Raw genomic sequence first — 14,763 nt, 5'->3', positions numbered from 1 at the left:
ACAAGTATTTTACACAATTTTAAAGATAAACTTGTTGTAAATTCAACGACTGTGTCCGATTTCAAAAAGGCTTTACGGAGAAAGCACACCATGCGATTATGTTAGGTCAGCGCCTAGTCACAGAAAACCATACAGGCATTTTCCAGCCAAGGAGAGGGCTCACAAAAGTCAGAAATAGCGATTAAATTAATCACTAACCTTTGATCTTCATCAGATGGCAGTCACAGGACTTCATGTTACACAATAAATGTGTTTTTTTCGATAAAGTTAATCGTTATGTCCAAAAACCTCAGTTTTGTAGGTGTGTTTAGTTCAGTAATCCAAAGGCACAAAGCGAGCTCTCAACATCAAGACGAAAAGTAAAAAAAATACAATAAAACTTAGTAGAAACATGTCAAACGATGTTTAAAATCAATCCTCAGGTTGTTCTTGTCATAAATAATCAATAATATTTCAACTGGACAAAAGCTTCGTCAATAGAAAAGGAGAAACAAAGGCGCGCTCCCGATCACACGCTTGGCTCATGTCTGTAAATGTCCACTGTCCACTCATTGAAAGTGCTGTATCTCCCTCCATTTTTCAGAGTAAAATCCTGAAACAATGCCTAAAGACTGGCCACATATAGAAGAAGCCATAGAGATCGTGAACTGAGTCCTAAAGTCTTTGTATGGTGGATAGGCTTTCAATGGAAAAACAGATTTTGAAAATAATAGTACTTCCTTAGTTTTTTGCCTGCCATATCAGTTCTGTTATACTCACAGACATTATTTTAACAGTTTTGGAAACGTTAGTGTTTTCTATATCCTAGCTTCTAGGCCTGAGTAGCAGGCAGTTTTATTTGGGCACGCTTTTCATCCAAAATTCCGAATGCTGCCCCCTACCCTAGTGAAGTTAAATCACCCGTTTGGCGAAGGAGGCTATGATTCAATGATAAATTAACAGGCACCGCATTGATTATATGCAACGCAGGACAAGCTAGATCAACTAGTAATGTAGTTAACTAGTTATGTTAAGATTGATTGTTTTTTATAAGATACGTTTAATGCTAACTAGTACCTTACCTTGGCTCCTTGTTGCACTCACATAACAGGTAGTCAGCCTGCCTCGCAGTCTCCTCGTGGAGTGCAATGTAATCGGCCTTGATCGGTGTCAAAAAATGCAGATTACCGATTGTTATGAAAACTAGAAATCAGCCCTAATTAATCGGCCTTTCGGATGAATCGGTCGACCTCTGATATCAACGTGCTGTCCTCTGTAAATGTTCATTTTCCCTGTGTCTCCTGCCCCAGTATCTGGCCCCAGTACGTGAAGGACAGGATCCACTCGACCTACATGTACTTTGCAGGCAGTGTGGGGATGACAGCTCTGTCGGCTGTAGCCGTCAGCAGGACCCCAGCCCTCATGGGTGTCATGATGAGAGGATCCTGGCTGGTAATTCACATTGTATTATTTCTCCAGGATTTAACCAGTCAAGACAGCTTGTTTTTAAAAGGTAGATTCAGCTAAATGATGTTGTCACGAGCAGCACCACAGATATTAAGATGAGCGAGATGCAAGACTTCACTCTCACACAGTTACACAAAGATCTACCTTTTGCATAGATTTAGTTTTACGCTGTTACAGCAGGGTAGCCACGGGACCAAAACAACAGGGTAGCCAAGGAACCAAAACAGCAGGGTAGTCAAGGAACCAATACAGCAGGGAAGCTGTTACAGCCGGGTAGCCAAGGGACCAAAACAGCAGGGTAGCCACGGGACCAAGACAGCAGGGTAGCTGTTACAGCCGGGTAGCCAAGGGACCAAAACAGCAGGGTAGCCACCAAGACAGCAGGGTAGCTGTTACAGCCGGGTAGGGCAAAACAGCAGGGTAGCCACGGGACCAAGACAGCAGGGTAGCTGTTACAGCCGGGTAGGGACCAAAACAGCCAAGGGAAAACAGCAGGGTAGCCACGGGACCAAAACAGCAGGGTAGCCACGGGACCAGAACAGCAGGGTAGCCACGGGACCAGAACTGCAGGGTAGCCACGGGACCAGAACTGCAGGGTAGCCACGGGACCAAAACAGCAGGTTAGCCACGGGACCAAAACAGCAGGTTAGCCACGGGACCAGAACAGCAGGTTAGCCACGGGACCAAAACAGCAGGTTAGCCACGGGACCAAAACAGCATGTTAGCCACGGGACCAAAACAGCAGGTTAGCCACGGGACCAAGACAGCAGGGTAGCCACGGGACCAAGACAGCAGGGTAGCCACGGGACCAAGACAGCAGGGTAGCCACGGGACCAAGACAGGAGGGTTGGCTCGGGACCAAGACAGGAGGGTAGCCACGGGACCAAGACAGCAGGGTAGCCACGGGACCAAGACAGCAGGGTAGCCACGGGACCAAGACAGCAGGTTAGCCACGGGACCAAGACAGCAGGTTAGCCACGGGACCAAGACAGCAGGGTACCGCAGCAGGGTAGTAGCCACGGGACCAAGACCGCAGGGTAGCCACGGGACCAAGACCGCAGGGCAGCCACGGGACCAAGACCGCAGGGCAGCCACGGGACCAAGACCGCAGGGCAGCCACGGGACCAAGACCGCAGGGCAGCCACGGGACCAAGACCGCAGGGCAGCCACGGGACCAAGACCGCAGGGCAGCCACGGGACCAAGACCGCAGGGCAGCCACGGGACCAAGACCGCAGGGCAGCCACGGGACCAAGACAGCAGGGCAGCCACGGGACCAAGACAGCAGGGAAGCTGTTACAGCAGGGTAGCCACGGGACCAAGACAGCAGGTTAGCCACGGGACCAAGACAGCAGGGTAGCCACGGGACCAAGACAGCAGGGTAGCCACGGGACCAAGACAGCAGGGCAGCCACGGGATCAAGACAGCAGGGCAGCCACGGGATCAAGACAGCAGGGCAGCCACGGGATCAAGACAGCAGGGCAGCCACGGGACCAAGACAGCAGGGCAGCCACGGGACCAAGACAGCAGGGCAGCCACGGGACCAAGACAGCAGGGCAGCCACGGGACCAAGACAGCAGGGTAGCCACGGGACCAAGACAGCAGGGTAGCCACGGGACCAAGACAGCAGGGTAGCCACGGGACCAAGACAGCAGGGTAGCCACGGGACCAAGACAGCAGGGCAGCCACGGGACCAAGACAGCAGGGAAGCTGTTACAGCAGGGTAGCCACGGGACCAAGACGGCAGGGTAGCCACGGGACCAAGACGGCAGGGTAGCCACGGGACCAAGACGGCAGGGTAGCCACTCAACGCTTTTAGTTGTTGTGGGAATTGACCCACTGTGCTGTTGACTTTCTGCATCTACGTCATATCGCTGAGTTTTACCTTCAAGGAAATATTAGTTTTTACCATGACTATTGCCGCTGGGCCAGTGACTAATGACTAAAAGTATATCTGCATCCACTGAATGTTATTAACCCTTAAAAAGGAATGTAGTGGTTTGAGGGCCCACCTAACCTCATTGTTTTGTGTTGATACGTCTGGTGCTGATTTTCAAACCATTGTTTATGATTTCGAGACACTTTTCAATAGCCACTGTGGGTATTTTTTTGTTGTTCAAATAATACAGACATTTGTCATTTTTTTCCACCAGGCTATTGGAGCTACCTTTGCAGCCATGATTGGAGCAGGCATGCTGGTCAGATCTATCTCTTATGACCAGAGCCCAGGAGCCAAACATCTAGCCTGGATGCTACATGCAGGTGTTGGACTGCTTCACCTTCTCATTTTACCAAGCATTTGTCAATTGAAACGTCCCACTTGCTTGTTTTCGCCACTAGAGGGCAGTACTATAAAGGTTCAGAATACCCTCACTATGCAGCAGCAGTCGACTTGAATGAAACAGGGTTTTCTAGTACTTACTGACACCGGTGCTGTGCCTGTGAGAATATTTTGAGAAGACTGTTAAATACCAGATCTGTTTTCTTTAAGTAGAACATCTTGTTATATATATAAAACCTCTTTATTTGGACCTCAGATGATAAATAGCTGTGTAGCTAAAAATCTGGTGCTTTTTCATGTTTGATGTACGTACATGGTCCCTTTTTTTAAAACTAACCTAATAATTAAATCCATCCATTTGTCCCTGTGTTTCCAGGTGTGATGGGAGCGGTCATAGCCCCCATGACTCTGTTAGGTGGGCCCCTGATGATGAGGGCAGCCTGGTACACAGCGGGCATAGTGGGGGGTCTGTCCACCGTGGCCATGTGTGCCCCCAGTGAGAAGTTCCTCAACATGGGAGGACCCCTGGCGGTGGGCTTCGGAGTCGTCTTCGCCTCCTCCATCGGTTAGTATCTTTAGATCAATGACCCTGGCAGTGGGTTTCAGTGTTCTCTATCGATTAGTATCTTTAGATCAATGACCCTGGCTGTGGGTTTCAGTGGTCTCCACCACCTCTATCGGTTAGTATCTTTAGATCAATGACCCTGGCTGTGGGTTTCAGTGGTCTCCACCTCCTCTATCGGTTAGTATCTTTAGATCAATAACCCTGGCTGTGGGTTTCAGTGGTCTCCACCACCTCTATCGGTTAGTATCTTTAGATCAATGACCCTGGCTGTGGGTTTCAGTGGTCTCCACCTCCTCTATCGGTTAGTATCTTTAGATCAATGACCCTGGCTGTGGGTTTCAGTGGTCTCCACCTCCTCTATCGGTTAGTATCTTTAGATCAATAACCCTGGCTGTGGGTTTCAGTGGTCTCCACCTCCTCTAACAGTTAGTATCTTTAGATCAATAACCCTGGTCCTAGGTTTCAGTGGTCTCCACCTCCTCTATCGGTTAGTATCTTTAGATCAATAACCCTGGCTGTTGGTTTCAGTGGTCTCTATCGGTTAGTATCTTTAGATCAATAACCCTGGTCCTAGGTTTCAGTGGTCTCCACCTCCTCTATCGGTTAGTATCTTTAGATCAATGACCCTGGCTGTGGGTTTCAGTGGTCTCCACCTCCTCTAACGGTTAGTATCTTTAGATCAATAACCCTGGATGTGGGTTTCAGTGGTCTCCACCTCTATCGGTTAGTATCTTTAGATCAATAACCCTGGATGTGGGTTTCAGTGTTCTCCACCTCCTCTATCGGTTAGTATCTTTAGATCAATAACCCTGGATGTGGGTTTCAGTGGTCTCTATCGGTTAGTATCTTTAGATCAATAACCCTGGCTGTTGGTTTCAGTGGTCTCTATCGGTTAGTATCTTTAAATCAATAACCCTGGCAGTGGGTTTCAGTGGTCTCTATCGGTTAGTATCTTTAGATCAATAACATGGTAGACGGACATCAATGGAAAATAAAATAACATGGTAGACAGACATCAACAAAAAACAACATGGTAGACAGACATCAACGAAAAACAACATGGTAGACAGACATCAACAAAAAACAACATGGTAGACAGACATCAACAAAAAACAACATGGTAGACAGACATCAACAAAAAACAACATGGTAGACAGACATCAACAAAAAACAACATGGTAGACAGACATCAACAAAAAACAACATGGTAGACAGACATCAACAAAAAACAACATGGTAGACAGACATCAACAAAAAACAACATGGTAGACAGACATCAACAAAAAACAACATGGTAGACAGACATCAATGAAAAACAACATGGTAGACAGACATCAATGAAAAACAACATGGTAGACAGACATCAACGAAAAACAACATGGTAGACAGACATCAACGGAAAACAACATGGTAGACAGACATCAACAAAAAACATGGTAGACAGACATCAACGAAAAACAACATGGTAGACAGACATCAACGAAAAACAACATGGTAGACAGACATCAATGAAAAACAACATGGTAGACAGACATCAATGAAAAACAACATGGTAGACGGACATCAATGGAAGACAACATGGTAGACAGACATCAATGGAAAACAACATGGTAGACGGACATCAATGAAAAACAACATGGTAGACAGACATCAATGGAAGACAACATGGTAGACAGACATCAATGAAAAACAACATGGTAGACAGACATCAATGGAAGACAACATGGTAGACAGACATCAATGGAAAACAACATGGTAGACAGACATCATTGAAGTCCGTTGAACCGTAGCCTTTTGTTTCATCAAACCCAGTAAATTGTTAGTGGAGTATTCAAGATACCAGTGTGCTGGAGTTTCTTATTCTGTCAAACAGCATTATTTAGGATCTGGCTCTCTGGTGACTAACACTCTTGACACATAATTTCCCCTCGGTTATTAATTGAGCTTGAGGACATGGTGTTAATATAATGTCCTCTCCACTCTCTCTGTCCCCAGGCTCAATGTTCCTGCCCCCTACCTCAGCGATGGGAGCAGGCCTCTACTCCATCGCTATCTACGGAGGTCTGGTCCTCTTCAGCATGTTCCTGCTCTACGACACCCAGAAGGTCATCAAGAGGGCGGAGACGTACCCCATGTACGGGATGCAGAAATACGACCCCATCAACTCGTAAGTGACGTCTGCAGAGTAATCTGTCCTGCTGTCTGATTTCTGTTCCTTACTGTTTAAACAGATATGAAGAGAACTAGTCCAGTTCTGTCCCTTACTGTTTAAACAGATAGTCAACTAGTCCAGTTCTGTTCCTTACTGTTTAAACAGATAGTCAACTAGTCCAGTTCTGTTCCTTACTGTTTAAACAGATAGTCAACTAGTCCAGTTCTGTACCTTACTGTTTAAACAGATAGTCAACTAGTCCAGTTCTGTTCCTTACTGTTTAAACAGATAGTCAACTAGTCCAGTTCTGTTCCTTACTGTTTAAACAGATAGTCAACTAGTCCAGTTCTGTACCTTACTGTTTAAACAGATAGTCAACTAGTCCAGTTCTGTCCCTTACTGTTTAAACAGATAGTCAACTAGTCCAGTTCTGTTCCTTACTGTTTAAACAGATAGTCAACTAGTCCAGTTCTGTCCCTTACTGTTTAAACAGATAGTCAACTAGTCCAGTTCTGTTCCTTACTGTTTAAACAGGTGGTCAACTAGTCCAGTTATGTTCCTTACTGTTTAAACAGATGGTCAACTAGTCCAGTTCTGTTCCTTACTGTTTAAACAGATAGTCAACTAGTCCAGTTCTGTTCCTTACTGTTTAAACAGATAGTCAACTAGTCCAGTTCTGTTCCTTACTGTTTAAACAGATATGAAGAGAACTAGTCCAGTTCTGTACCTTACTGTTTAAACAGATAGTCAACTAGTCCAGTTCTGTTCCTTACTGTTTAAACAGATAGTCAACTAGTCCAGTTCTGAACCTTACTGTTTAAACAGATAGTCAACTAGTCCAGTTCTGTTCCTTACTGTTTAAACAGATAGTCAACTAGTCCAGTTCTGAACCTTACTGTTTAAACAGATAGTCAACTAGTCCAGTTCTGAACCTTACTGTTTAAACAGATAGTCAACTAGTCCAGTTCTGTTCCTTACTGTTTAAACAGATAGTCAACTAGTCCAGTTCTGTACCTTACTGTTTAAACAGATAGTCAACTAGTCCAGTTCTGTTCCTTACTGTTGAAACAGATAGTCAACTAGTCCAGTTCTGTTCCTTACTGTTGAAACAGATAGTCAACTAGTCCAGTTCTGTTCCTTACTGTTGAAACAGATAGTCAACTAGTCCAGTTCTGAACCTTACTGTTTAAACAGATATGAAGAGAACTAGTCCAGTTCTGAACCTTACTGTTTAAACAGATAGTCAACTAGTCCAGTTCTGAACCTTACTGTTTAAACAGATAGTCAACTAGTCCAGTTCTGTTCCTTACTGTTTAAACAGATAGTCAACTAGTCCAGTTCTGTTCCTTACTGTTTAAACAGATAGTCAACTAGTCCAGTTCTGAACCTTACTGTTTAAACAGATATGAAGAGAACTAGTCCAGTTCTGAACCTTACTGTTTAAACAGATAGTCAACTAGTCCAGTTCTGTTCCTTACTGTTTAAACAGATAGTCAACTAGTCCAGTTCTGAACCTTACTGTTTAAACAGATATGAAGAGAACTAGTCCAGTTCTGAACCTTACTGTTTAAACAGATAGTCAACTAGTCCAGTTCTGAACCTTACTGTTTAAACAGATATGAAGAGAACTAGTCCAGTTCTGTACCTTACTGTTTAAACAGATAGTCAACTAGTCCAGTTCTGTACCTTACTGTTTAAACAGATAGTCAACTAGTCCAGTTCTGTTCCTTACTGTTTAAACAGATAGTCAACTAGTCCAGTTCTGTTCCTTACTGTTTAAACAGATAGTCAACTAGTCCAGTTCTGTCCCTTACTGTTTAAACAGATAGTCAACTAGTCCAGGTCTGTTCCTTACTGTTTAAACAGATAGTCAACTAGTCCAGTTCTGTTCCTTACTGTTTAAACAGATAGTCAACTAGTCCAGTTCTGTTCCTTACTGTTTAAACAGATAGTCAACTAGTCCAGTTCTGTTCCTTACTGTTTAAACAGATAGTCAACTAGTCCAGTTCTGTTCCTTACTGTTTAAACAGATAGTCAACTAGTCCAGTTCTGTTCCTTACTGTTTAAACAGATAGTCAACTAGTCCAGTTCTGTTCCTTACTGTTTAAACAGATAGTCAACTAGTCCAGTTCTGAACCTTACTGTTTAAACAGACAGTCAACTAGTCCAGTTATGTTCCTTACTGTTTAAACAGATAGTCAACTAGTCCAGTTCTGTTCCTTACTGTTTAAGCAGATAGTCAACTAGTCCAGTTCTGTTCCTTACTGTTTAAACAGATAGTCAACTAGTCCAGTTCTGTTCCTTACTGTTTAAACAGATAGTCAACTAGTCCAGTTCTGTTCCTTACTGTTTAAACAGATAGTCAACTAGTCCAGTTCTGTTCCTTACTGTTTAAACAGATAGTCAACTAGTCCAGTTCTGTCCCTTACTGTTTAAACAGATATGAAGAGAACTAGTCCATTCATCCCGTTATTGTTTTATTTCTTTGTCCTGCTTTGATATATATATATATATATATTCTGAACAGAAATATAAACGCAACATGTAAAGTGTTGGTCCTTTGTTTCATGAGCTGAAACAGAAGAGCCCCAACATGTTCCATATGTACAAAAAGCTTATTACTCTCTAATTTTGTGCACAAATTTGTTTACATCCCTGTTAGTGAGCATTTCTCCTTTTCCAAGATAATCCATCCACCTGACAGGTGTGGCATATCAATAAGATGATTAAACAGCTTGATCATTACACATGTGAACCTTGTGCTGGGGACAATAAAAGGCCTCTAAAATGTGCAGTTTTGTCACACGACACAATGACACAGATGTCTCAAGTTTTGAGGGAGTTTGCAATTAGCATAGTGACTGCAGTAATGTACATTCGAGCTTTGGCCAGATAATTGAATGTTCATTTCTCTGCCATAAGCCACCTCCAATGTCGTTGACAGTACGTCCAACCGGAGACCACGTGTCACCACGCCAGCCCAGGACCTCTACATCCGGCTTCTTCACCTGTGGGATCGTCTGAGACCAGCCACCTGGGCAGCTGATGAAACTGGGGGTTTGCACAACCAAAGAATTTCTGCACAAACTGTCAGAAACCATCTCTGGGAAGCTCATCTGTGTGCTCGTTGTCCTCACCAGGGTCTTGACCTGACTGCAGTTCGGCATCATAACTGACTTCAGAGTGCAAAATGCTCACTTCAGTGGCCACTGGTACGCTGGAGAAATGTGCTCTTCGCGGATGAATCACGGTTTCAACACCCGGGCAGATGGCAGGCAGCATGTATGGTGTCGAGTGGGTGAGCGGTTTGCTGATGCCAGCATTGTGAACAGAGTGCCCCATGGTGGCAGTGGGGTTGTGTGGTATGTGTTGGCATAAGCTACGGACAACCAACACAATTGCGCTTTATTGATGGCACATTGTCGTGCCATTCATCCGCCAGCATCACCTCATGTTTCAGCATGATAATGCATGGACCCATGTTACATCTGTACGCAATTCCTGGAAGCTGAAAATTCCCATTCTACCATGGCCTGCATACTCACTAGACATGTCAACCATTGAGCATGTTTGGGATGCTCTGGATCGACGTGTACGAAAGCTTGTTCCAGTTCCCGCCAATATCCAGGAACTTCGCACATCCATTGAAGAAGAGTGGGACAACATTCCACAGGCCACAATCAACATCCTGATCAACTCTATGCAAAGGAGATGTGTCACGCTGCATGAGGCAAACGATGGTCCCACCAGATACTGACTGGTTTTCTGATCCACGCACCTACCTTTGTTTGTTAAAGGTATCTGTGACCTACAGATGCATATCTGTATTCCCAGTCATGTGAAATCCATAGATTAGGACCTAATGCATTTATTTCAATTGACTGATTTTCCTTATGAACTGTAACTCAGTAAAATCTTTGAAATGGTATCATGTTGCGTTTTATATTTTTGTTCAGTGTAGAATACCATTATGATGCAGTATAATACTGTCAGTACCATTATGATGCAGTATAATACTGTCAGTACCATTATGATGCAGTATAATACTGTCAGTACCACTGTGATGCAGTGTAATACTGTCTAATACCACTGTGATGCAGTATAATACTGTCAGTACCACTGTGATGCAGTGTAATACTGTCTAATACCACTATGATGCAGTATAATACTGTATAATACCACTGTGATGCAGTATAATACTGTCTAATACCACTGTGATGCAGTATAATACTGTCTAATACCACTGTGATGCAGTATAATACTGTCTAATACCACTGTGATGCAGTATAATACTGTCAGTACCACTGTGATGCAGTATAATACTGTCTAATACCACTGTGATGCAGTATAATACTGTCAGTACCACTGTGATGCAGTATAATACTGTCAGTACCACTGTGATGCAGTATAATACTGTCAGTACCACTGTGATGCAGTATAATACTGTCAGTACCACTGTGATGCAGTGTAATACTGTCTAATACCACTGTGATGCAGTATAATACTGTCAGTACCACTGTGATGCAGTATAATACTGTCAGTACCACTGTGATGCAGTATAATACTGTCAGTACCACTGTGATGCAGTATAATACTGTCAGTACCACTGTGATGCAGTGTAATACTGTCTAATACCACTGTGATGCAGTATAATACTGTCAGTACCATTATGATGCAGTATAATACTGTCTAATACCACTGTGATGCAGTATAATACTGTCAGTACCACTGTGATGCAGTATAATACTGTCAGTACCACTGTGATGCAGTATAATACTGTCTAATACCACTGTGATGCAGTATAATACTGTCTAATACCACTGTGATGCAGTATAATACTGTCAGTACCATTATGATGCAGTATAATACTGTCTAATACCACTGTGATGCAGTATAATACTGTCAGTACCACTGTGATGCAGTGTAATACTGTCTAATACCACTGTGATGCAGTATAATACTGTCAGTACCATTATGATGCAGTATAATACTGTATAATACCACTGTGATGCAGTGTAATACTGTCTAATACCACTGTGATGCAGTATAATACTGTCTAATACCACTGTGATGCAGTATAATACTGTCAGTACCATTATGATGCAGTATAATACTGTCTAATACCACTGTGATGCAGTATAATACTGTCAGTACCACTGTGATGCAGTGTAATACTGTCTAATACCACTGTGATGCAGTATAATACTGTCAGTACCATTATGATGCAGTATAATACTGTCTAATACCACTGTGATGCAGTATAATACTGTATAATACCACTGTGATGCAGTATAATACTGTCTAATACCACTGTGATGCAGTATAATACTGTCAGTACCACTGTGATGCAGTGTAATACTGTCTAATACCACTGTGATGCAGTATAATACTGTCTAATACCACTGTGATGCAGTATAATACTGTCTAATACCACTGTGATGCAGTATAATACTGTCTAATACCACTGTGATGCAGTATAATACTGTCTAATACCACTGTGATGCAGTATAATACTGTATAATACCACTGTGATGCAGTATAATACTGTCTAATACCACTGTGATGCAGTATAATACTGTCTAATACCACTGTGATGCAGTATAATACTGTCAGTACCACTGTGATGCAGTATAATACTGTCAGTACCACTGTGATGCAGTATAATACTGTCAGTACCACTGTGATGCAGTATAATACTGTCAGTACCACTGTGATGCAGTATAATACTGTCAGTACCACTGTGATGCAGTGTAATACTGTCTAATACCACTGTGATGCAGTATAATACTGTCAGTACCATTATGATGCAGTATAATACTGTCTAATACCACTGTGATGCAGTGTAATACTCTATAATACCACTGTGATGCAGTATAATACTGTCTAATACCACTGTGATGCAGTATAATACTGTCAGTACCACTATGATGCAGTATAATACTGTCAGTACCACTATGATGCAGTATAATACTGTCAGTACCACTGTGATGCAGTGTAATACTCTATAATACCACTGTGATGCAGTATAAATACTGTCTAATACCACTGTGATGCAGTATAATACTGTCAGTACCACTATGATGCAGTATAATACTGTCAGTACCACTATGATGCAGTATAATACTGTCTAATACCACTGTGATGCAGTATAATACTGTCAGTACCACTATGATGCAGTATAATACTGTATAATACCATTGATACAGTATAATTCTGGCCTACTATACAGTATACTGTCCTACTATACTAATTACCATTCTGATTCAGTATGATTTTATACTAAATACTATTGATTCAGTATAATTCTGGCCTACTATACAGTAGAATACTGGCCTAGTGGTGTTTATCCTGTCTTGTATAGTGATATATGAAGCTGACGGTTGGTGTTATCCTGTCTTGTATAGTGATATATGAAGCTGACGGTTGGTGCTCTGTGGCGTTATCCTGTCTTGTATAGTGATATGAAGCTGACGGTTGGTGCTCTGTGGTGTTATCCTGTCTTGTATAGTGATATATGAAGCTGACGGTTGGTGCTCTGTGGTGTTCTCCTGTCTTGTATAGTGATATATGAAGCTGACGGTTGGTGCTCTGTGGTGTTCTCCTGTCTTGTAGGTGCATGGGGATCTACATGGACACTCTGAACATCTTCATGAGGATGGTGATGATTCTGTCTGGCGGAGGAAACAGAAAGAAATGAAGACGTTCCAGTCTGACTTTACCTCTACGTTAAACCTTCAACCTTCCACACAGTTGAACAACAACGATATGTTCTACAATTAGCACCGTACACCAGCTGTTACCTACTTTTTAGTTTGAAAACCTATTTTCAACTGACACAATAAAAAAATGTGTTGCTTTTGTGTGAAGAAGAGGATTGCAATTTCCTAGAGCATATTGACACTCATCCAAGTAAGGACGACATCTTGCTCTGTTCCATATTCAGAATGTTAAAAAATATGCTTTTGTCTTGATTCTGACGGAGGCATATTTTTATTTAAAGTCAGGATTGTTCATGGGGATATCTGTCAACATCACAGATCGTCCCTCAGTCTCCTCCTCTTAATTCTTCCTTTATATTTTTTATATATTTATTTTCACTTGAGGTGGGTGTTCCCATTCCTGGCCAGCAAGACAAAGTTGAGCAAACATCATATTTATATCATCCCTCAACCTTGTACTTCTAGCCTCCACACATACAATACGTGTGACTATGTGCTTAACTCCTTGACAGAGACGGAACTTGGATGTGTTGTATCGGGCTGAGCCTTGGATGTGTTGTATCGGGCCGAGCCTTGAATGGGTGGTGCTTTGACTTGTTGTTTCTGTTAGATTGAAAGTGATCAACGCTGTTCTGGTATCATTCAATAAAAGTGAAAGAGAATGCAATCGGTGTATTTACGTTGAGCTATTTCATGAAAACAAATGGACATTTTGGGAGCATATTGATCAGTGTTATTCACTGAATAATTTGTGTGATACTGTCGAGGCTCGTCTGGACTGTTTTCAGTAACATCTTGGGTCAGGAGAATCTCCATTAAGTTACAGTACGAGGAAAATATCACCTTTTATTCACCATTTACATGTACCAGGAGGAAAGCCCTTCTGGATAAAGATCACTGATAGGAGGAAAGCCCTTCTGGATAAAGATCACTGATAGGAGGAAAGCCCTTCTGGATAAAGATCACTGATAGGAGGAAAGCCCTTCTGGATAAAGATCACTGATAGGAGGAAAGCCCTTCTGGATAAAGATCACTGATAGGAGGAAAGCCCTTCTGGATAAAGATCACTGATAGGAGGAAAGCCCTTCTGGATAAAGATCACTGATAGGAGGAAAGCCCTTCTGGATAAAGATCACTGATAGGAGGAAAGCACTTCTGGATAAAGATCACTGATAGGAGGAAAACCTGACCTGTCTGGATAAAGATCACTTATAGGAGGAAAGCCCTTCTGGATAAAGATCACTGATAGGAGGAAAGCCCTTCTGGATAAAGATCACTGATAGGAGGAAAGCCCTTCTGGATAAAGATCACTGATAGGAGGAAAGCCCTTCTGGATAAAGATCACTGATAGGAGGAAAGCCCTTCTGGATAAAGATCACTGATAGGAGGAAAGCCCTTCTGGATAAAGATCACTGATAGGAGGAAAGCACTTCTGGATAAAGATCACTGATAGGAGGAAAGCACTTCTGGATAAAGATCACTGATAGGAGGAAAGCCCTTCTGGATAAAGATCACTGATAGGAGGAAAGCCCTTCTGGATAAAGATCACTGATAGGAGGAAAACCTGACCTGTCTGGATAAAGATCACTGATAGGAGGAAAG

The 14,763-nt window shown here is 42.7% G+C and overlaps 1 protein-coding gene across 3 annotated transcripts in view; it reads left to right on the top strand.

Moving 5' to 3' along the window:
* LOC139381679 (growth hormone-inducible transmembrane protein-like) overlaps window positions 1-13,828 on the top strand; it is a 31,641-nt gene extending 17,813 nt beyond the window's left edge. The window contains exons 5-9 of one of the 3 annotated variants that reach the window (XM_071125370.1): window positions 1,290-1,431; window positions 3,598-3,706; window positions 4,102-4,290; window positions 6,286-6,457; window positions 13,055-13,828. In XM_071125370.1, the coding sequence (XP_070981471.1) occupies window positions 1,290-1,431; window positions 3,598-3,706; window positions 4,102-4,290; window positions 6,286-6,457; window positions 13,055-13,139 (697 nt within the window). In that variant the 3' untranslated portion in view covers window positions 13,140-13,828. The remainder of the gene's footprint in view (window positions 1-1,289; window positions 1,432-3,597; window positions 3,707-4,101; window positions 4,291-6,285; window positions 6,458-13,054) is intronic. The other 2 variants (XM_071125372.1, XM_071125369.1) reach the window with 2 other exon arrangements.
* Window positions 13,829-14,763: the final 935 nt, after the last annotated feature.

Source organism: Oncorhynchus clarkii, chromosome 23, assembly GCF_045791955.1.
Source record: "Oncorhynchus clarkii lewisi isolate Uvic-CL-2024 chromosome 23, UVic_Ocla_1.0, whole genome shotgun sequence".
In the NCBI taxonomy this organism is placed as follows: Eukaryota; Metazoa; Chordata; class Actinopteri; order Salmoniformes; family Salmonidae; genus Oncorhynchus; species Oncorhynchus clarkii.
The sequence above is the reverse complement of the archived record's forward strand: the minus strand, read 5'-3'. Positions and strand labels throughout refer to the sequence as shown.